This window comes from Anser anser (assembly GCF_964211835.1).
Source record: "Anser anser genome assembly, chromosome: 12".
Classification (NCBI taxonomy): Eukaryota; Metazoa; Chordata; class Aves; order Anseriformes; family Anatidae; genus Anser; species Anser anser.
In genome coordinates this window covers 6,202,665-6,226,631 of record NC_139733.1, presented here as the reverse complement: position 1 = coordinate 6,226,631, position 23,967 = coordinate 6,202,665, and the positions used below count along the sequence as shown (strand labels likewise).

Sequence of the window (23,967 nt, the reverse complement as noted above, 5' to 3'; positions counted from 1 at the left end):
CTCTTTACAACTTCTAAGGGCTAAATGATGATAAAAATTGAGAACTTCGTGAAAGGGTAAGAGTCTTGGTGTCAAGTTTTTTTTAAAGGAAAACATAATTAAGGCTCTCATGATAAAATTTTGAAAGTTTAGCAGTGCTGCCTGTGCAACTGCCTAGACCCAAGCTCCTGGTGGCTCACGTGCTTCATTGTGTTCTCTTCCCACTGTTGAGGATTCTTCACAGCACTGTAGTCTCTCACTGAACTTCCTGTTTTAATAGCAGTTACATTCAGCTTTGAAAAGTTTAACTGTCAACTTTTACATGTGTGTCTAATTTTACAAGCAGATGTTGAAACTGAAATGCCAACACTCTCAGTAGTATTCTATTCGTTCTTCAGTGCCTGTGATAACTAGACAGCTAGCAGTGTGCAAACATAGATTGGGGTTTTTGCAAATTTTCTACGTAGGGCAGTGAATATCTTGATTTTTATGACACTGAAATGTCAATAAAGATGACAATATAATAACACTATAATGACTTGATTTCATTGTCATAATAGCAGATTAACAGAACACCATATAGCAGATAGTGTTTAAAGCTAAGAAGATTGTAAAACACAGCACCTCTATTATTTTGGAGGTAGGCTATCCATGTACCTTGTTTAATGTAAACAGTAAATCTGGTAATATTAATCCCTAAATTTTTCCTTGTAACTAAACATTACTATTTCAAGCTCTCCACATGCTAAATACTTGACCAAACAATAATATGTAAATATAGGTTTAAATTTTTTTTAAAACATTGTGACAGAAATGAGCCATAAAATGTGAGTGGCCAGGCTGTTGTGACTAGAAGTTTCTTTTGTATTCTTATGTGGCCATATACGAACTTCTATGCTATAAAGCAATCCTGCAGCTAGATTCCCTTTCTGAATGTCTTTCTACCCAGCAATTCTGACTTCTTGATGAAGAATGCTATTAAAAAGAATGTAATATCAAGGCTGTGCATCTGTTTCTCATTTCAAAACATGTTCTTTTACTTCATGCTTTCTATTTCTTTCTCCTACCCTGAGATTCATTTTTTTCTTTAGTAAGAAGCTGAGAATAAAAAGATTGCTGATAAAATGGGTCAGTTTGTATCATGTACACAAAAGGCTTTAGGAATGCATTAATTTGTCCCTGTTGTCATCATGTGTATCCACATTTTATTTTTAAGTGACAGTATTTATAAAAATCATGGCACCCCTTGCTCTGTAAAATGAAGAATAGAACTAAGGCTGTAGCATCAATGGGAGAGGAGATTTAAATGTATCGGAAAACTGTGGTTTTCAAATTTGGATTTTCCTGACATTATTTATACCAGACATGACAGAGGGAGGGCACGCTACTTTCGAATTCTCCTCCTGAGCTCCGAAAAGTGACCTGCAAGTGAGACAAGGATACAAGTTCCTTAATAAATCTGTATTACTCCAGCCAGCCTTGCTCAGCAGAAGAATTATATCCTTTGGGTTTTCTTTGCTGCTGCTTTGCAATTTTTTCTGCTAGAGAAAATTAATTGTTACTTAGTGACATGTCTTTGTTCTGACTGATAAGTTTATTCCCAGAAAAACAGTCCTGAGGGCTCTTGTGGTGTGTGTTTTTTGTTTTTTTTTTTAACATCAGCACTTGGTCACTTGCTTGAGATCCATAATAATCTCTCTCAAGTATTTGCCCTTTTGAAGGGGCGTTATTCAGAATGATCACACTGGTACCAAGCAAAGAGAATTGTAAGAAACTAAAAAAGCAACCTCCTGCCAGCCATGGGCCTTTAGAAATTTTACCTTTCCACACAGCAGCAACAGAGGCAGTGATTAAATCTGGAAACATTTTCTAGGATTTTTTTGTCTGTTTGACGTCTAGACCGGCTTTATTCCCCTTGACCTGTAGTGTTAGCCTGTGTGGTCTCCTGGCATGTGAATTTGATGAGAGTTTTATTTTCCCTTATTCTTTTTTCCCTTTGAGGTGTGTTCAGTGACTATCAAACAAACCTATGCCACATTACATTCATCAAAGGGTAGCTTTCATTGAACTTGTATAGTAAAGGCTAGATCACGGCAAATTAATGGTATTTTATCCCTTTGGGACATTAAGTCCCCGAAGGTGACAAAATATTGTTTCAATTGCTGCCTATGTTAAGAGTGGGCTTTCTTTGATACCACCACTGTTCAGGTAGCAAACTGAGTGATGCTGCCAGGTTCTTCTCTGGTCCCTGACAGGCTTTATTCTCTGGGCCATGTGGCTGCGATTTTTGTTTTAAAACTAGTTAACAGATATTTCTATTTAGCAGACCGTTCCCATTATGGAAATAAGTAACAGCAAGTGCGCTTTTTGATAAAGTTTTTCTCTTTTCTCTTGGTGCTAGTACAAGAAAAATATTCTGTATGGGCTTAGGTTTTGAAGATCCCCTCTCTCCATAGTCAGAAGTGTTGCCTTAACCCACGTTTGCTATCATAATGCCATGGAAAGTCTAGCAGGGTGACGTGAACGAATTTCTACAGCAGGAGAAAATAAATTTTCAAATCTTTCCATAAAACCAAATGTGGTCATATTAATGTGTATTATTCCTACATGACTTCTTTTAAGTAAAATAAATTTAAAAAGATGCAATTCACTATATCCAACACTAATGCACGTTTGACTCATGGTTCTGTGGTCTTATTTTATTAAAATTAATGTTTTCTCAACATGCATTTTAAAACAGACTTAATGGGAGACTTCCTATTCTCTTCCATGTTATTTACAATACATGGTAATTGCAATTTGATTTAATAAAAAAAAATCTTTCAGATGATTCATCCAAAGCTAAAGTTAGACATTTTAAATGTCTGCGTAGTCATGCAGCCTGCTTGATGCGAGTACGTAAGAATTCGTTTACAGTTACAGCCGGGACCATAGAAAGGTTACGCACATCTCTGAAATAAACCAGGGCAGCTTGTACGGGGGCCTCTGGCGGACTGAAGTAACGAACTTACCGAGGAAGCATTACCTGGAAATCCGCGCTTCAGCCTTGAGTCACAGTTCTTTGGAAATGAGGAGCAAGGCATGTTTAGCTGAGTAACAAATCTACTCCATTTAAAGGCTACTTGTTAGACATATTTAACTGTATGTAGTGAGGTTGCACTCAGCTGCCTGTTCTGTTGATAAGATTTGCATAGCCCAAGAGCGTCTATACCTTCCACTAGTTTTACCTCTGGAAAAAGACAATTTTGTGGTGTTGTCCCTGCATTTCTTTGATATGCTGTAATATTTTAAAATAAGGCTACTAGACTGTGTATTGTTTTAACGTACCATGACCTATAATCTGGCCTACATCCCTAAAAAGATGTCTCATAAGCTCTGTATTGTGGTTCCAACAAATTAAAGTAACAGCAGCGCATTTGATAATGCTGATAGTTTTGCAGATTATGTACAGGCAGGGCTGTGAACGCAATCCAAGTTTATAAATTGATGTGTGTATACAGTGTTTCACAAAGAGCCAGATGCAAGAGACCTCTGCACATCTGGTTGTTTTAACAGAGTTTTGGAACACAAACTAGTCATTAAAACGTGTATATATACGTCCACGTTACTTTCACAATATATATAATGGCTAATATTGGGAGGACACATCTCGAATAGGATAGTGTAGTTTCCCAAATCTCTGCGTTACATTATGAACAGTTAGCTAATTTGTCTTGCTGTGTTTGTCTCGGGAATAAACAAAAAAACAACAGCCCAACCCTAAGAAATGCAACTAAGCAGTTTTTTCTTTTTTTTTCAGTCCTTTTTTTTCTTTTTCCTTTTTAAATTTCTGATTATATGTATGGATCATTGCAAAAATATACACGCACACAAAAAAAACTATGTATGGTGAAATGAATCTTTAAACTGTAAGGAAAAATTTCTCCAGATTTAGTAAGAGCACATGAAGTGCAGTTTTTATTGTATTTTTTCAGATATATGAAGCATACATACTTGTATACTTATTTGTATATATATTCATGCATATTTGTATATTTTTAAACCTAAGTGTGCAGTAGATAATTTTGCTGCTCAGTGGACATTTTGCATGAATATCTAAATGAAGATCCCAGCCTGTTTCACCAGTAGACGTGCAGTTCTGTCAGCTAGTTATAAATTTTTCGAGACAAACCTGAATTCCTGTGGGACTCAATGTAAGAGCTCGCTGGACGTGTTTTGCTGGAGAATGCTGTCGGGCTGTGCAAGTCCCCACAGTTTTAAGGTTCTCCTAGGCCTTTAGGAGTTGTTAAATTAGAAAAGAGCGAGATTGTTGAGAGTAAGTTGTGATTTTGGTTGACATAGATTAATACGTATTGAAACAATTTTCTTCCTCCCTGCCACCTCCCTCAATTTTTTTCTTATTGTCTGAAGAAGGGCAACTGGATTCTTTGGGGAGTGGGAGGGCAGGGGTTGCCTGTTTGTTTTTAAGCCTCAGAGCGAAGCTCGCTTCGTTGAATTGCCTACTTGTGATAGAATGAAACTGCAGTGCTTCCAGATTTTTTTTTATTTTATTTTTTTTCCTTCTTTTCTGGAGGAAGTGAGTTTCAGTGGTTGCAGGGAACTTGTCTGTCCAGCAAGAGTGGATAAGTTTAAGGAACGCGTTAGCCATGTAACTTTCTGCTTCTCTCCTAAAATAATAAAGGTGGAACATATACTGCGAAAGAATACAGAATATGTCCATGCCCTCTGCAATAGTATTCTGTATAAAAGAACACTTGGTGCTTTATTTAGAATTGTTTTGCAAGAGCTGTACCTTTCACTTAACTGATACATTGGAGCAGTGTTTTGCTATGTTTTGTGTAACTCAAATCCTTCTTTCAGGACTTTGCAAGTAAGTTTTTCGTGTTGCCCTATCAGCTCTTCTGTTATAAGCCTAAAAATTCATTTGAGGCAGGAAATCTTAAACCTCACTTCCCATTTACTTCCACCTTTCACCTTTTAGAAATCAAGATGGGAGAAATTATCATATTTTATAATCTTTACCTGTTTACTATACATTAATTTTCTGAGTGTTCAGAAAGTTTGTACTTTTATTTTGTGACCAAAATACGATGAGTCATTTAAATCTTTTTTTTATTGTTATTTTATTTGACAGGTCCTCGACCAGTATGAACGAGAAGGGTTTAATTTCCTAGCTAAAGTTTTTAATTCTTCACATTCCTTCTTAGAAGACTTGACGGGTCTAACTTTATTACATCAGGAGACACAGGCTGCCGAGGTAAGAAAACAACTTTGTATGTTAAAGGAAAAATGTGATAGTTAAGGGTGTCATGGTTTTATGTTCAGCTGTATAACCATATGAATAAATGAATCACTGGTAGACTCAAGCATTGCTTTGTGATTTACAGGATGATTTATGTGAGCCATGTGCATATTCCATACAGTGAGATAGGAGGTGTCCTCTTATTGTTACAGGATAAGAAATATTGTTGGATATGAGAGGGGGTTTTTTGTTTGTTTGTTTTGTTATTTTTAAGAGCAGGTGATGCACAGTATGGGATGCATGTTGACAGCCAGTTAGAAACGTGTAGCACTGTTACTAACATTCATTTTATTATTTCCACATTTTGTGAAAGTGACAGTTGTTGCTTGAAAATTCTGGATTTACATGAAGGAGAGTTCCTGTCTGTTGTCTTTTAGGGTGTGTTTCACTGTTGGTGTAAACTGCAGCTGATGCACACATTGCTAGGCCAGCTTTAATCTGCTGTATGCAAGTGCTGATAATAGCCCTGATAGTGCAGAGCCCAGTGTGGGCTAACAACCACAGCATTTACACAGGTTCCTAGGTAGGTTTTGGTATTGGATGTGACTGTACATTAGATGTTTTCTTAAATTATTTGTATTTTTTTTTAATATCTGAATTTTCAAGTATTTCTTTTAAAGAAGAAAATTACTTGTATTATGTGATGTAAGGAAATCAGTTATCATTTTAGGTCAGTCTAAACTGTAATTATTATACACCTTTGTGGATTATAATATGTGGAAAACAATGCTCTTTATTTATTTAGTGACAAAAGTTGTAATGTGGAATGAAATTGAGGTGTGTTTTGTTCTCATGGGAGATACCCTGTATAAAGGGTTGTGGTATTGAATCCGTTCCATCAAAAACAGGTATCTGTCTTAATGTTGCATTTAATAATGATTTGTAATCCTTACTCCCTCTGTAAATGTCTATGCTCCTCTGCATAATTCTATTATGGTATGGTAGTATCACTTGGATGTTTCCAAAGTTGGCTTTAAAAAGTGATTATTCAGTTACTGTAGCCTGTGCAAATGGTATAGCTGTTTTTGCAGCTGGAAATGGCTCAATGGTTTTCCTAATAAGGTTTGCGAGGGTAATGCAGACTTGACTCTCTGTTTCATATTTTAACATTTTAAAATAATTGGAGCAGATACTGGAGACATTAAACCATAAAATACTTGATGCACTCTTAAATCAGCGTAGTGATACCTCCAAAAAGTTGTACGTATGTGAGAGGGATACAGCAAAGCAAAACAAATGCCCTTTACCAGGTGCTACCCATTAGCAGTAAGAGTCATTGTATTCCGATTGCCATATGTGACTATTAGGCTGCTTAGAAGTCTTTAGTCTGCTAGTGACAGCGTTAAAAAGAGTTATATATATCCCAGTTAGTGATCAGTTATTTTGCAGGTATTAATTCTTGAGTTTTGCATCTTCATAGTGTATGCGGGTGTTTATTTGTAAAGGTTTAGATACTCTTTACAAAATGTAGTCTGCTGCAAGTGCATTGCGACTTCCTAAAGTTCAGTGTTTAATAGTAAAGGATGGAATCGGTGTGCTTCCAAAAATCTTTGAGTTCAGTGGCGAGGTTAATGCAGTGTAGTTATTGTTCGTAAATGGAAAAACAGTGCAGTTCTATATAGTAAAATAATAGTATAATTCAGTTTTTCTGATAGAATAAAAAGGTCTTGCTGAATAGAATGTTGATTTTTCAAAACCTAGGATATTTTCACGTTTTTTTATATATTTAATATATCAAGTAAAATGCTATTTTTAATTTCACAATTATATAATAATTCTAGTTATTAAAAATTAACTGGTGTGCAAGTTCTTACAGAAATAGATGTGTATTACAATAGTTAATTCCAGACAAAAATATTTGCTTAGAGAAGAAACCTCCACTTTAGGAGAGAGAGTTTGCACAAAGGAAAGAGAAGGCCATTGTAATACAGAATTAGCTAAAGCAATAGTTTTTTAATGGATCTCTTTATTTTCAATGATGCTACTCACAGTAGTGCCTCCAGTTTTCAGTTTCATTAAATCAGGTTGTATATCAGGTACATAGGTTTCCTTACAGAAAAACTGTTGGGTGACTTGTGGATAATGATTGTTCCGGGCTGAAAGGGATGGTGACGTACACAATAGAGGCAGTTTTGTACTCTCAGTACATAATCTGGGCCAGTTTAAAAAAAAATATATGCACAAGAGAGTGGTTAGAGTACCTGTTCTATTAATTGCTCTTGTATTTTGAGCTCATTTTTCTCATACAGTGTAGTCGGTACAATTTATATTACCGATTTGGAAGATTTCCAAATGGCTTTTCTGACTACTTCTGAACTGCTCTTAACAGAATGTGTTCTCTAAAATTTAGACATAATTTATTTAGGACTGTGTTAAGATATTCTTGATACATGACATTGTAAAGATTGCAGCAAAAGTAGTAAGAAACTGTCGATAAGAAGATACCACGTGTATTAAGAGTTGACGTAGGTGCTCTTTAACCCATAAGTGAGGGAGGTTTCGTAAGCCATGTATGGCCCAGGTTGGTGATTAGAAAATTTGGTTGTTCTGTTGAGAAGTTACTTGACTTTCTGCGCTCTCATTCTTCAAAGGGATTTTGTAAAGGAAGTTTGGGTTTGGAGTCCATGAAAATGGCTTCTAATAACTGAAGACTTTCTTTCTGTCTGGTAAAACTTGAGCAATGCTATTGCTCCAGTGGAATGAAAATAAACTTGTAAAGTTACCTGTCATCCAACAGTAAATTTACTCCAGTGATGCCATAATTTGTTGTAATTCAATATATAAAATCACTGATACGATCAAATGATTTGTTGCTTGCATTAGACTAATACACTTGCATCGGACAGAGAAATGTACCATATGTTCGTATTTTTCTTAAAAGGAACAGTCTTAATGTATCGAGGTTTTTAATTGAATGCTTTTCTCAGGCTGTGGTCAGAAGAGTTGGAGCTTTTGTCATGCTGGTCTTATGCTTCAGTATATTGCATCTGAAGTTAAATCGCCAAACTCTCTTTTTTAACGCACCTAAGCAAATGCTTAGCTGCTTTGATGAAGTCAGATTTGTATAAGTGCTTTAATGAGCTAATTACTGAACTAGTTTTGCGGTGCTCAGAAGAGATTCTGGGTCTGCCATGCTTGTTCTGTAAGAGAGGCCGTGCTTTCCCTTTGCGCTTAGTATAGGCTGCGTTCACCCAGACTAAAGCAGTACAGTTTGCAGGAACATATGCAAGACTTTTCACTTACTAAATATCTTTTTAAGATATTTTATTGTTCAGTTTCCTCTCCCAGTGCCATGCTGTTGACCTATTGATAGCATGTTGAAATCCTGTATATGACTGATAGTAATATAATTGTGATTCAGTGTGCAACATGAGAAGGAATCATAATACCAATTTAGTTTGTGGATCAAATTTGATACTAATCGCAATATTTTTAGTTAAGAGCACCTGTTTCTTTAACATAAGATGCATCAGGAAATTATAAATGTTCTGCATGACTTCCTTAATATGACAAGTTAACCAGTAAATAATAAAATTAGCAAATATTTCTATTCTGTCTTGAAATGACAGTAAATTTCAGGCATCTGCTTTTTCCACATCTGGCTTTAATTTAGGTTCTGTGGAACACTTTTTATTTTTTAATACCAGTTAGATATTTATGTACAGCTTCATCAAGAGTCTCTGATGACACACATGGCTTTGAAGGCCAAAAGAAGCTGTGGGAAACTCCCACATCAGCACTTAGGCCTTGTTTCCACTGGATGCAGTTCACTTTGGGAGCCACCCAAGCTCCCTTTAAAATTGCACTCCTGTTTTCCAGATCACTTTGTCTTCTTGCTCCTAACCTCAACCTCTTAACATGACCTTTGGTCAATATGCAGTCAAGTTTCATATCTGGGCTTAAAGTAGAAAAAGCTTATGCATCTCCTGAATTATTAATCAGAAAGCAGTGACGTTGGTTTGGAGACAGAACAAAAGCCAGCTTGGTTCAGAGCTTGGCAGGGCTGCCTGCTGGTGGTTACATTTCACAGTGCCTCTCTAAAAGCTGCTGGTTTGCTTGCTGTGTGCACCAGACCTAACCCTGTGCAGTATATAGTTCGATGGTATGGAGAGCACTTTGAATTTAGTCCTGTCTAAAACTGAAGCTTTTCTCACGTGCACCTGACTACTCTGTTGAGATTAATTTTTTTACTGATGTGGCACACTTCTGGAAGTGAAAACTGACACATTTATTAATAAATCCCACAGACATGTTTGTTCTATAGTTGTGGAAGAATCATTATCACTCAAAATATTTTCCGCAAAGCTTACTTCTTAAGGGTACTCATTTTCTTGTTGCCTTTTTTCCTCAGAAATATCTGTCATTGTTCTTTAAGGCCCAATTAAGCCAATTAACCAGGCTTGTGCTTGCTTTAACACCTGTAAGTACTCTTGATTCACAGCGAGTGAAGCACCCATTGGAATGGCTTGCTGGGAGGAGCGTTTATAGCGGTAAAGTGAAATTTTTGCATGAATTCACTAACTTCAGTAAATTGATGTAGTTGAATTTCTCTACAAACTTTTTCAGCTACATCCAGTTTTCAGAAGTACAGATACCTAATTTCTCTCTTTTCTTAATGTGGCTCAAGTACAAATGTCTTACATTGGATTTCAAGTCCTGAATGACATGGATGCTTTAGGGAGATTTGTTTTGTGTGCTATACTCTCTGCTTTTGTCAGGATGAAAGAAAATCATTTAATAAAATTTTCACTGTATTATATGACTGATTAAAACACAAGAAGTGGTAGAACTCTTGGAATTGAAAAGGATCGTAGATTCTGGAAGAAATTAAACCACAACCGGAGTTTTCTGAATGAAAGGGATTGTGCTTGTAAAGGTCAGACATTCGTGCCAGCAGGTTGTGATGTGTGTATTATTTTACCTTAGTCATTTTGTATTTCGGTTCTTTTTTCTCTCTCATCATGTGGTCATTAGCACCTACAGTTTCTGTATCAGCTTTGCTGTCAGTGAGTGAGCCCCATTTGGCATTGACAAGATGCCCTTGCTCTGCTCACTGGTATCCCAAACTGCAGCATTATGCAGATTTGAACTCCTACCCCTTAGAAGGGTAAGTAAAAAAATAAAAATAAAATGCTAGCAAATGCTAGTAAAATATATTGAGCTCCTTGGATAGGGGAAAATACAGAAAACTTTTTTTCATCTGATTTTACACTCAGTGAAGCTTGTGCCCAACCATTTTTTCAGCTGTTTCTTGGAGAAGAGGGCTTAATTGTATAGTAGTAGGCAGTTGGTATTCAAAGTGAAATTTGTGCTTGTCAAAATTTGGAAGAAAGTTCCCAATTTCCAATGTACTTTGCTTCTAAACTGTCCTGCTTGCTTCCGATTCTGCATTATATTATGCAACAAATAGGTAATGTGGCTGGTAATGGGGCTGAGCCTTCACATCCCAGCACCCTTCTGTAATGCCCGCACCATTCTGCACTGCAGCTGGAGAGGTCGCAGCACAAAACGTTGCCTTTCACAACAGGTCTGCCTCCAATCCTGATGGAGCAGCAGTATTAAACACAAGCCAGGCAGGCTGGCAGTAAAGTCTTGTGGTATTTTGTTTTTGGAATTGGTTGGAAACAGAGGTGCTGAGGTACTAACAGGCAAACTCCTGTTCTTACACCTGCCATCAGGGTGGTTCAAAAGAACATTTATTAATATGCTGATAGGTGTTTATATTTTTACATACATATGTATAAATATATATGAATATATATTCAAATATATATAATGGATATAAAGAATTTATGAATAACAATAATGTATAAATAGCAAAAAGACAAACAAAACAGAAAAACCCAACTTCAGCAATATTATAAGTAACTTCGTTACTTAATTTTTTTGTTTCTGTTAACCAAACAGTATTCGGAGTTGGATTTTACTTGATGTTATAAAAATTTGCTACAAGGAATACTATGAATAGCTAGATCAAAATTAATTTTTCTGTGACCCTGGGCTTTTTAATCTGATTCATTTCATGAGATACTGACTTAGACAGATTCAGACCTGCCTTGGAATCTTTTATTGATGTGCTTTCTTTTAGGAGAAGAGTTTTTTGTTTGTTTGTTCTGAGTTTTCTCCTGTCAATTAGTGTCATCAGCTTTCTAAATTCATCAAACAATATTTACAGATCCTCAAATAACGGTAAAAATTTTTGTTTAAAAAAATCCTGTTGAACAGTGTCCACCTGGGAAATGTGTCCTGCTTACAGTGGATTTTAAAATCCAGGTAAATTTCCAGTGCATTCTGGATATTATGCTTTGCTGTTACACGCATAGAATAGATTGAATAAGTCTGTCTTTTACCACTCTGTTCTGCTGAATCTATGGTATTTCTTCTGTGTGAATTTTGCCAAGGAGAGGAAATTTTCGCATCAACATGAAACAGTTCAAACTGAGTTTTATAGCCTTTGAACAGGCCCAAGAATGGTATTTATACTGATACTTTATGCTGCTGTTTGGAAACTCTTTGAAGAGTTTAGAAATACTTGTGGGGTATTTCTTCTTTTTTTGTACCAAAACATGATCTCTCTGTCTTTCCCCTCTCAACTCTGTGGATAACTTCAAGTTTTGTTATTAATAGTAATCGAATGCTCTTCCTGGGACTTCACTTGTGTCAGCAGGTGATGTGTACAAATACTCATGTTTCTTGATATATTTGAATAAGTGTATATTTGTGCCTTCAGGACAAAGAGGCCCACATGCAGTCATTCTACTTAGGTGACTGCCAGGAGAGACCAAGCGGAAGGACAGGTGATTATAGGGTTGTACACAATAAAAAGATTTCTTTGAGAGTGCTGGAGACTTCAAGGTAGATCTTATGGGTGAGAGCCTGCCAGTCATTGGAGGTAAGACTTGTGTACAACCAGAGCCTGGAGTGTTATAGTTATGAACGTACTTTCATCAGTCAAGCCACATTAATGTTGAAGTTCCAAAGAGATTTTAAAAGCGAGGACAGCTACAGAAAAACTGTCCATATCACTTCAAAAGAATAAATATACGTTGTCATAAACATCCTTTGTGACCTTGTCTCAAAACCGTGAAACAGCCTTGTAAAATATTTTTAATTGCAAATTTTGACTTGTAAATGCTGACATCCTTCAATAAAGAAACTACTGAGCAACAGCTTGGATTGACGGATTTATTAAGCTTGTCTAATTATTAGTCAAATTAATTGAAACTCTTTGCAAATGCAAATGTAAGAATGAACACTTTGGGCAGAGATAGAGAGATGGTGAATATTCAGCATACAGACTTTCTTACCTAAGTTGTTGTTGATATCGAGCTGTCTTTTTAGTTTAAATATATGGGAAAAAAATGAGACTAAAATCGCTAAAAGGAATGGAATAGTTGATGGTTGACTCATACTGACGTGAGTTAGTAACAGCTGGTAATTTATCTTACTTTTTCAAGGATTATACTTAAACTGTGAATTGCTGTCATAGTGCCAAACGTTGATAGAGTTTAAATCTCTCTCTCTATAAATTTTCACAGTAAATCTTGAGTAGCTATAAAATAGTGTATATATAGTAGTTAGAAAGTACTGCTCTGAGTAAACTTAAAATTGCATGAGTTTTTATAAAAGGGGTAAAAAGTTATGTAACAAATAGCAGTTAGTGCCTTGTTTTATGTGCTATAAATAAATTAGCCTTAGTAATGTAGCACCTTTCAAGGTGCTATGAAATAGCTGTGATATTAATATTTAGTCTATGTTCTTCATAATGCATGTGTAGCTTTTGAGCTCTAGCTTGTGTAGGTAATAACTCAAAATTGTTTGTCCTCTTTATAAACAGTATTGATCAGTGGAGGTTAGTACTGTTCTATGTCAGACATTTTCTACCAAGAAGGGTCAAAGTATTTGCCTTTCTCGTGCTTCCTGTTTTAACAATATCAGCATCTCAAGTACAGTTTCAAGGGCATGCTAGTTTTCTTTTTTATTAATTAATTACTCTCATTAGATCAGTATATAAACTTGCAATGAGGAATATTTGCATGGATAAAGTAACACTTCAGGGTTATAGGATGTTTTTAGTTGATCGTGAATATAACACAAGAAATTCTAATGTAACTGCTATAAGGAAGCTGTAAATCTGATAAATGGATGGATTTGATGTCCATAGAAACTAGTCATGCCTCTAGAGAACTTTGTACACTTAATCACATTTTTTCCTATTGTGTTTCGTAAGGCAGAAGGAGATGTACTCTCTGTTTTCACGTGTAATGGTCCATCACAATGGATTAGCATTAGTATGAACGGTTTCAGTATTCTGGCATCATTTCTTTGCCAGTTTCTGATGTTACTAAGTGAAATATTTGCAAATGATGATCTCGAGGTCCCTTCCAACCCCTACAATTCTGTGATTCTGTGAAATGATTTTTGCAACTGAAATAGATAATCAAGCAAGTGGGGACTCAGTACTTCTAAAATGAGTCCCAAGTCTAGGCATATACTGCTATGCCACTGAGGACTTTTGCAATTCAAAGTCTGTGAAGAATTCATAAAAACAATTAAAAACTTCTATTAAGCAGTTAATGAGAAAGCAATGAGGCCCCAGCTGTCACGTGTGGCAGGAGAGGACTGAAAAAGAGTCGTTTCTTGGAGTTAACCTGAGACAGGGCATGAAGTGTGTGCAAGTGTAGCACTACACTGTCACCATGTTAAATAGCCTCCATCCCTCCTTTTCTTTGTCTTTGGACTTGAAGTGCAGTTCTTCTTGTGTAACAAAGGCAAAACCTTTTTCTTCAGGAACATTCCCACACTTCTGATACTTGATCGAGGCAGAAGTGCTGCACATCTCTGTTGCATGGTGCCTTGGTCTCATTTGCTATGTTTCGATTTCACCTGCTGGTATATAGGTAAGAAAATAGGCTTGCATGTTTTGGCTGCTCCATTAACAGGCGTAGACACAAGATCTACTAGTCCAGGCATAAAATGTAATCCCATATTATAGGTGATCAGAGGAATTAAAAACTCAACTAGATTGCCCATGGAGATGGAGGTTGGCAAGTGCTTTTGCTCCATATCCCTAGAGACTACTCAGAGTTTTAAGATAAAGCAGTTCTGAACAGCCATGCCTACGAGCTGATATGGGATCATTAAGTGGCGTGTCGCTTCAAAACATCCAAGTTATGTACATGAATTTCCTATAAATTCTTGTCTAATCTGCTGAGTCTGGCACCTCGAAATTTGTGGGGAGTTACCCACTGAGATTGTAAAATCTTTCTTCATAATTGGATCCAAATGTTTTTGGCTCGTAGCGTGTTCTCTCCTTGTACTCTGTTTCCTCTTCTTACTACCAAGAAGGGGACTAGTACTTTACAACACTAACAGTGTTTTTGAGAGATATTTGTTACGTGGCTAGTAAGAGCCACTGATAACTTTAAACCTTTAGCAGATTTTATACTCAGTCTTCTCAAAGTCTTGCTTAAAGTGGTAAAATAACTCCTCCATGTTCTCAGTGATGCACTTCAGCAGCCAGATTGCATCAAAAAGTATCAAAAATGTGGTAACAGACTATAACAATAAAAATAATAGTGTGCAAGTCTACCTTTTACCTTCCCCTCTCACTTTCTTATTACTTCACATATACAGACAAGAGTACCCTGATACATGTAGAAAAATAGGTCATGAAATATATAGTAATTTATTTACATTATTCCACAATTTCTGTATTTAGTTACATTATCCTAATATTGAACTGTCCAGCTGCCTTGGTGTAGAAAATGCCTGGCAGATTTTGATTTAGTTTTATTTGAATGTTCACCCAAACCTACATTCCCATCACCTACCTTTGTCCCTCTGCATCTGCCTGAGAGAATATTTTCGCTGGTTCAAGTGACCTTTGACCAGTGCTGCTGTCAAATTCCTACATCCCTGTTCTATTAAATCAAGATACCATTTATTCCTCTTCTGAATGCTGAACATTTGGTATTTTCCGTGTGTTTGGGGCGAGGCTGCAAGGGTCTAGGCAGTGGCAAGCTGCTGGAAGTGTGCCTAACGTACTGTACCCAGTCCTTTCATCTTGCAAAGACTCAGGGTGCCCCCAACTCCCGTCATTGCTTGCCTTGCTAGATTTATAATCAAGACCTGACAGTAATCCTGATGAGATTTACTGAAAGTAAATGCCACTGAGGTCACCCTGTTTAGTGAAGACGGTAACCGTAAGATACAGATGAAAATGAAAACCTACGAATTGTTAAGAGTACTTTTTGTCTCATTACAATTGCGTTCAAGAATCCCTAGAGTAAAGTTTTGGAGAATAATTTTCTAACATTTTAGTAATCTGCACTAATTAAAGGTTCATCTTGTGATTCTATATTAAAAAAAAAATCACAGTTAGTGAGAAACTGAAGTTCTTGAGTTAATGCTTAAAATACTGAGCAAGTGTGTAACTGGAGATGAAACCGTGATCGTCTTGGTGCAGGGCTTTCAGCCCCCTTTCTTTCCCTTCCCAGGATGCTGACTTTTCCTTGCCCGTGCTGTAATCAGTTTTCCTTCCTTGTGGGTTTGGGGATTGGCAAGGACAAGAAGAGTTTTTTCCAAAATATCCTGCTAGTTTTTGCAGGGGAGGCTTTATTAAAACAAAACTGTCTTTTGGGCTAGGCTACAGTTTTGACCTACATATATCAAAACTAAAATAACGGTTTGCAAATTAGAATTATAATCTGCATGGTTCCTTTGGCGGGTGGGGGGGAGTACAGGGAGGAGTGATAATTCTATTCTCGAAAGATTTTCAAATTATGTTGATTCCTTTTTTTCTAAAGGAAAAAGTCTCCACTAAAGAAGGGAGAAGTAAAAGAACGTAGGAATTAAATCTCTTCCATTCCAGTATGTTTTGTTACAATGAGGAGTGAATAGACTGTTCAAGATGCATTCTGTTATTCTCATGTGAAGAATAAGAAATTACACAACACAGACAAACATGCTGATAAACTTTATTTTATAATTAAGAACATAAATTATACAATGTGCATCTCAGTGCAAATGAACAGTTGCAGAGTATATGGGCCCCCTGTAGATTGAGTAAAAAAGAAAAAAAAAAAAAGAAAAAAAAAGTTTGCTGGAAAAATTACTACCAGATGCAGATTTCAATAAACACATACTGTTGTAGCCTTACCCAAAGGTGCTATGAATTTCTTGAAGCAAGTCTGCCTCTACATTTACTAAACCATTGAACCTTTGAATGTTACTGGAGATACTGTATTGTGTAAGTGCTCACCCTTCCCCCTGTATTTAATGTACTTTTCTTGTAGACTTTTAAATGTTGTCCTTAAGAGTACTGAAACGTTAACCATGTTTGCGTTCTCCTGACAACTTATATTTTCTCTGGAAACATCTCCAAAACTTCCCTTATGGAATTGTGTAAGAGAACTTGTGCTATCAATTATCACATATTCAAAGCTCATTGGTATTTTATTATTGTCATCGTTTAGTTTTGACAAGACCTTTCTGTACAAACAGAAGTAGCTTTTTTTTCAACTTGTAAACTACTGTAAGTATAGATGGGACTTTTAATTCATAATAAATGAAGTAAATAACTGTAATGCCAAGAGTTTTTGAAAAATCATGCAGACTTCTCACATTTTAATGGCAGTGATTGCTAATTCATATTCACATACTGACAATGAGAGAGAAAGTTAAGTATCACAAATTTTAATAACAAATCATCAACATAAGACTTAGTCCTTTGTAGAAATCTTGTATGGAAGACTCTTTGTATTAAATTTTCATAAGGTATTAGCGTTAGGGTTTTTATGAAGCATGAAATAATTTTACCAGCCTGATTGTTTAAACATTTGCATCCATATTGCTACTATAATGCAAATATTGTTGGCTAAAGTTGGCAGTAATTTTGCAGAGATTTATAAAACAGACATGGATCAGCAACAGCAAATTTGAATAGCCCTTAAAATGAGTACTAACCATAGCTCTGACCGTCCTGAGCTTTCTGTTTGTTTCTGAATAGTTTCCTGTTGTTTACCCTTTAATGAGTATCTCTACAGAATGCTGATATTTCCTTTGCTCTATTCTTGTTCAGGTTCTAGTAAAGTTTCTTTTTTACAGTCTCTTCTTCGCGAACACATAACTTGGCTTCTAGCTGAAATTTGCTTTGCAGCGTACTTGTTTTGTGTTTATGGAATTGGCTGGAGTCCTGGAGAGCCCACCTGATAGCTTAGCAGGGACAAAAATATATGACCAGTTTCCTAGTTAAAACCCAGGTTTGATTCAAGGATTAGTCATTGTGTGCTTGAGAAGATACAGATCACTTCAGTGATCAAGTTTTTCTTAGCAGTGACTTCTGTCGGTTGATTTAGGTGCAAACTGGAGAAATGTCCTCTCCTTGAAAATGGAAGTCGAATCTGACCTCAGGAAGAGGCATTAAAATTATTCACAAAGTATGTATTTCTTGGTTCATTTTTAAGTTGTGTGAAATCATGTGGGCTAATCAGGAAATGTAAAAGATACATAGGTAATGATACAAGCTGTTACTTATATAGAGGCAACGTCTAAGATGCTTATTTATTTTTCTGTAGCTGAAATAGAAAGAGAAGTCGGAGAAATAGAGAAGGGATGCAGAAATAAACCTGTGAAGTATATAGTCATTATTTTTCAACCTCTCAAGGGATAGAGGGGTTAAGAGATACCATTTTGAAAGGGTCTATGTTGTTGAAATGTTTATTTATCTAAGTGTCTACTGGAACAGCGTGCCAACAATAGCAAACCCAAAATGAAAGTTAAAAAGAGAGAAAACTACTACTGGAAGAGAATATGAAGCCATAACAGAGCTATTTAACATTATTACAGTGCAACAGCTGTTTTTGCTAATGTTTCTTGGTAATTTTGAAAAAATCTAAGTTCTAATTCCCTTTGTCTTCTTATTTTGAGTAACTATAGTATATGAAGTTTGCTATGACTCATTCTTCCCACAAATACTATTTCTTTGAATAGCCCTTGTAAAAACATGCCTTTCATATTAATTGTCTTAGTTGGCAACTGTGTAGCCTTTTTTCTTCCTGGGTGAGTGATTTATACCTACCGATCTCTGGATCTGCCTCATGCTATACATGGTGCATGCCAAGCTAGTGGTAATATTATGTTGTACCTATGATTACTGTACTTGCATTTTGAAAGAACAGAGTTGGATGGTAGAGTATATCAATCACTGAAATTAGTTTTCTCTATTTCTTCGCAGGCAAATAACTTTATATGTAACAATTTTTTCTTATTGTAAATCTTGTATTTGTTTTCAGAAGATGACACTCATTACATAGAGGCTTCATTTTAATTCTCAGTAACATTAAAAAAGGATAGTGGACAAAGAAGGGGAAAATGTAAAATAAGGTGTTATTTCCAGCCTCCAAAAGAACCCTCATTGCATGACTTTTGCTCGCTATAAGAAATACTAAAAAGAAATATGGAAGGTAAATGATGAAAGTTCATTCAGGTAAAGAATTAAAAAGCATCTGTTGTAGCTTTCATATGTGAGTGGCTGCTGAGCAGTCTATTTTAACTTCAGCATGATAGGCAGTCGTGGCAGTATTCTGAAGAACAGCCGTGGTTGTAGGCTTTCTAGTTGCTTTTGTAATACTTCAAATTTCTCTGATGGCACAGTGTAACTGTCATGCCCTATGGGAGAATTCTATACCGAATTATATAGACTCACTAAGTTTGTCCAGCTGCGCTGGCATGCACTCATGACAGCAGCATGCATGGATATTGCTATGGTCATCAATTTCTCCGGCTGCCTTCGGTTGCTGGAAGAAAGGGGTGGATTATCTGGGGACAGCCTTTGGAGTGAGTCCAAACTGTGAAACGCAAGCTCACCCTTTTTAGAGGGGTAATGAAATCCTTTAAACATTGCTTTTCTTGCTTTGGGTTTTGTTGGGTTGGGGTTGGTTTTTTTGGGTTGGTTGGGGCTACGTTTTTGATATTTCTTTTCTCTGGATTTAATCAAGAGGTTAGAAATTGGATCAAGTTGTTTAATCCATTTAGTATGTAATTCAATATTGGTTAATATGGGCTTAATACGTAAATTCATGCTTGTAGATTACTTTTTAATTACTCATTCTTCATTCTTGCTAAAGTAACAATAAAATCTTGGTTATAGCTGAAAGGTGTTGATGAGGTTCAAGGAGCTGACAGTGACTTTTCTTTTTATACAGTGGAAATTAGAGATGATTATGAGGGATTTTGAGTGGGAAATGAGGTAATACTAGCTGGTTTTTTATTTAAATGGAGGCATAAAGGTCACAAACGTCATTTTTCCATTAAGAAAGGTAACTCAAACAAGGATGGTCATTAAAAAAGTTACTTTAATAATGTAGCACGTCTTTATCTTATAAGTAATAGCTGGTGGAAGCTGTTACATCAGTTCTTAGGACAATACTGGAGAAAGGTTATTGTGTTTGGAAAAATTACAAGGATTTTAAGCTTACTTATGAAAGAGGAAAGTTTGTTTTCATCAAGAAATTTATAAATGGAATGAATATTGTGAATGCTGAATGTTTTGCTTTCAAAGGAGAGTGATGTTCACCAGCTCTAGCATAAAATCTGCTATCCTTTGTTCTGATTTTGAGATTTTGCTTTGCTCTCTTCTGTGCAAAAGCAAAGCAAACAACTTATGTGGCAGAGAAAATCGGGTATAGAACAGACTGCCTATTTACAAATATAATTTTAATTTGAAGGGATGCGTTAAGAGATTAAAACAGTACTCAGAAAATTGCAATCTTTTATTCTAGTATCAAAAACAACTTGACAGTCTAGATCTTCATTGTACTTATGTTTTTTTCTTAATTTCCTGTGGGGCTTAGTGTATCTGTTTCAAAAAGAGTATCAAGACTACTCTAACTTCATATTTAAGTATGGGATCTGATTAATACTTCAGGCATGCAAGAGAGCTATAACATTAATACTGTTGTTACTGCAGCGAGATGCTATTACAGATATCACAAGACTTGTTATAGAAGGAAACATGATTACTCTGGATTAAAGAAGTTGCCAAAGGCTTGAAGGATTTATAAGTGCTGCTGCTTTGTGTTATATATAACTTCATTATTTTGTTGAAAATGTTTAGATTTAGAATTAATGAAGCACAATAAATGCTGATGAAATGAATCAGCAGGTTTGACAGCCTTTAGCTGATGCTGAGCAGATGATGAATTTTACTGTAGTGTTCTTTAAGCCTCAAAATTGCTAGATATTTACAGAAAGCAATACATTCAGCATTTGCACAGACAAATGAAAGCAATATTCTTAGTAACTGGAGTGACGCTGCATCTGGTAAGACACGAGGAAACAGTGCCAAGTTGTGCCAGGGGAGGTTTAGACAGGGTATCGGGAACAATTTCTTCACAGAAGGGGCTGTGAGGCCCAGCAATGGGCTGCCCAGGGCAGTGCTGGAGTCCCCAGCCCTGGAGGTATTGCAGAGACATGTGGAGGTGGCACTAAGGGATGTGGTTTGGTGCTGGGGCATGGTAGTGTTAGGTGGATGGTTGGACTAGGTAACCTTAAAGGTCTTTTCCATCCTAAATGATTCTGTGGTTCTCTGATGTGCTTGAGAATTGACATGAGCAACGCATCAATTTAAGAATGCGCCTGAACTGACTTATTGTAGGGCATGTGAGAGAAGAAACGGTTCGGTGACCTCCTGGCGGAGGTGTCTGTGGTCTGGGTCTTGGTGGGAAAAGCTGGTGAGAGCAGTCATCGTCTGCAGAGGGGTGAAGAGGACGCACGAGGACGTGAGGGGTGATGTCAGTGTGCTGGCTGCGTGTGTCTGAGCGAGACCAGGATTGAGGACCACTGAAAATCTAAGCTGTGCTGTCCTGGGGACAGAAAAAGGGGTTGACAGCTCTTGCAGTGTGAAAGGGGTCTGGGGCTTGCTGAAAGACTAGGTGGGCTGAGTGAGTTAGTTGTAAATGTTTGGAGATTAAGAGGGACAGAGAACAGGGTTTGCAAGCCTCAGGCAAAGAGGAAGTGGGAAAATGTGGCTTTTGAAACAAAGGACTTAATTTTGGCTTTTTTCTGCAGCATCTCCAAAATTTAGTTAGCATAATTAGAAGTGTTAGCATAATTAGAAGGGACAATGAAATGTAAATTCCTCACGGCACTGCTGTGTGCTGGGTTGCCACGAGGTCCCCGTTTTGTGTGAAGTAAGAGCTCAGTGAATGCATATCATGTCAGTTTGATTGCTCCATTAATCTCAGCTGTACAAAATTGGCTGTATTTTAAAATAGCTTCATTAACCCAGCCCAGAGACTAGTGTGACATACAGTAACTTGTTGCAGACAGCTGCATCCCATTCCACTGTACGAAGTCTGCAGTACTGCAGAGATGTTTCAAAACGATCTGGTTTATTAACATCTGGTTAATTACAAATTATTTATTCTGATGTTAAATTTAGTAGAGCAGTCATCATTTGCTCTTGTTACCATGATGCAGAATTGGCGTGGCATGTATTAATGTCAGTGTTAGTAAATCTGAATGAGAAACAAGCAGTAACCAATGATGAAAGGCTTTCCAACTCTGAAATAGACTTACTGCATTTGTTTCTTACAGGCAAGACTATAAAAGGAAGATATTTAATGGCAGAAATTGATTTTCAGTTCCATTTGCTCTGTAATGTGACTCAGGAATTCACTTCTGTAAAACTATGACTAAGTCCCTTTTGCCTTTGAGGTATAGACCTGGATGAAATCCAGTAGAAGATTGGATTTCAGCAAACTGGAGAAGTTCTTTCGTGGGCTTTTCAAATTTGCATTTAGGACAAAGCTACTTCAAAAGTCAGAACAGATTTCTCATGTAACTATTCCTTGATCAGGTGGGTTTTTTTGTTTGTTTCTTCAGATAGTGTCTGATTACTAAATTAATCTCTCAGCATTATTAAAACATTCCCCTGCCGAACCAAGCCTACAGTTTTTTGTACATGTCGTCTTTTGTTCCTTTGGAAATGTTAGGTTTTGTAGCAGCGGAGCGAATCCCTGGATAGACAGAGCAAAGAGAGAGAGTAAAAAGGAATCCAGATAAATAAATATTGTGTAGTTTTTTCAGGTGCCATGTTTAATATATGCCAGAGTGTTTGAGAGTGATGTATTGACTCCTGGTAATGGTATCCTATTTGTGAGTTGTTGGGGGATTTTCGGTAAGGTTTTTGTTTGTTTCTTTGTTTGTTTTATATAATGAGAAGACGGTGTGCTCATGGTCACAGTCTGCCCATGCAACTGTTTTGAAAAGTCTGCTACACTCTGTGGTGCAATGTGTTTGAGACGCACCGGTGCGTTGTGTGTATTTGCAGTGACAGTAAATGTCAGCAGGTAGAGGAGCACAGAGCAGGATCATCCTGAACTGCACGAGCGCTGCTCCAAACAAACCAGCCAATCCACCTGGCTAGCCCTGAGTGCTGGTCTTGGTGGAAGTTCGTATGCCTTAACGCTTAGGGAGCAGTGTCTGCAGAGGAAGCCATGTGGGGAACATTTGCTGGGCTGGGATTTTGCATGCTGACTTGCAAAACCTACGTTCCAAATTGCATTGAATATATTAACTTCTCATTTCTTGCTTCACGCTATACAAGGCATCATGGAGTCAAAACCTTAAGGACAGTGTATTTTCTCTGTATGTTTTTGGAGATGGAGGACAGGGAAGAACAGAAATGGTCTCCTGCCAATGTTATATGTTAGTGGCAAGCAGAAAAAATCTGTTAGTCCACAAAGAACAACAGCTGGAATTTATCATGTCTTGCAAGCTTTCAGCTAATTTTTCTCAGTGTATCCCACCCAAAGGTATTTTTAAAACTGTTTGGACTAAGCTCTTTTTCTCTCCCTTGTGCTTATATTGACATAGTCACAGATGTTGTTACTATGCAAACCACTATTATTATTATTTTTTTCTTAAATACTTTCCTGGTTTCCCTTTTACTGTGACAATTTTGTTGTTGTTAGGAGATGGAACTATTTCATTCATGGGCCACAAGTGTTTTCTTTTAAGTATTCAAAGTGTCTCATCCTTCTATTGTGTTTTTCCAGTTTACTATAAAGTGCCAAAGTCCTATTCCAATATAGTTTTGTTTAAACCTTCCACTCTGGTTATTTTTTTAATTTTCTCAGTATTGCTTTAGTTTTTCAAGATGTATCATCACTTTCATTTCAGTGATGAAATTATGCTTTCTCATTGACTTACTTCAATCCCATCTGTTGTTAACTGTGTTTAACTATATCACAATACTTTTTTTCTCATGTCCTGTCATAGATTGATTTCTCTGTTTGATTCACTCCCCTCAGCATTAGCTTTGGATTTCTGCTTTGCATCATCTGTATGTTTTATTTTAAGTGGTCACCAGCATGATTTGAATTTAAAATGTTAATCTTTTCAACTTCCAGGTTTACAAAACTGCTTTATGTATTCAGTGGTAAACTCCCTAAAAAAAAAACAGTTCTAGATTCCTATTATATTTGTATTATTTTGTTATTGTAATAACCGATAAGTTGGCACAGCAATGCTTCTAAACAATTTACTTTTTAATAGGGAACTCGATTTTCTATCAGAATGCCATACAAAAATTTTGTTCAAAAATGGCTTTCTTTGCTATTTTCCTTGTCATGTTAAAAAGAAATCAGAATTTTTCTTCCGTGTTTTCTTCTTTCACATTA

At 36.6% G+C, this 23,967-nt stretch overlaps 1 protein-coding gene across 8 annotated transcripts in view; it reads left to right on the top strand.

Moving 5' to 3' along the window:
* ATG7 (autophagy related 7) overlaps window positions 1-23,967 on the top strand; it is a 126,026-nt gene that overhangs the window by 38,464 nt on the left and 63,595 nt on the right. For all 8 annotated transcript variants that reach the window (XR_014571747.1, XR_014571748.1, XR_014571749.1 and 5 more), the window contains exon 18: window positions 5,114-5,236. Coding sequence is in view for 3 of the 8 variants with exons in the window: in XM_083796542.1 (XP_083652668.1) it covers window positions 5,114-5,236 (123 nt within the window). In the remaining 5 variants the exon portion in view is untranslated. The remainder of the gene's footprint in view (window positions 1-5,113; window positions 5,237-23,967) is intronic.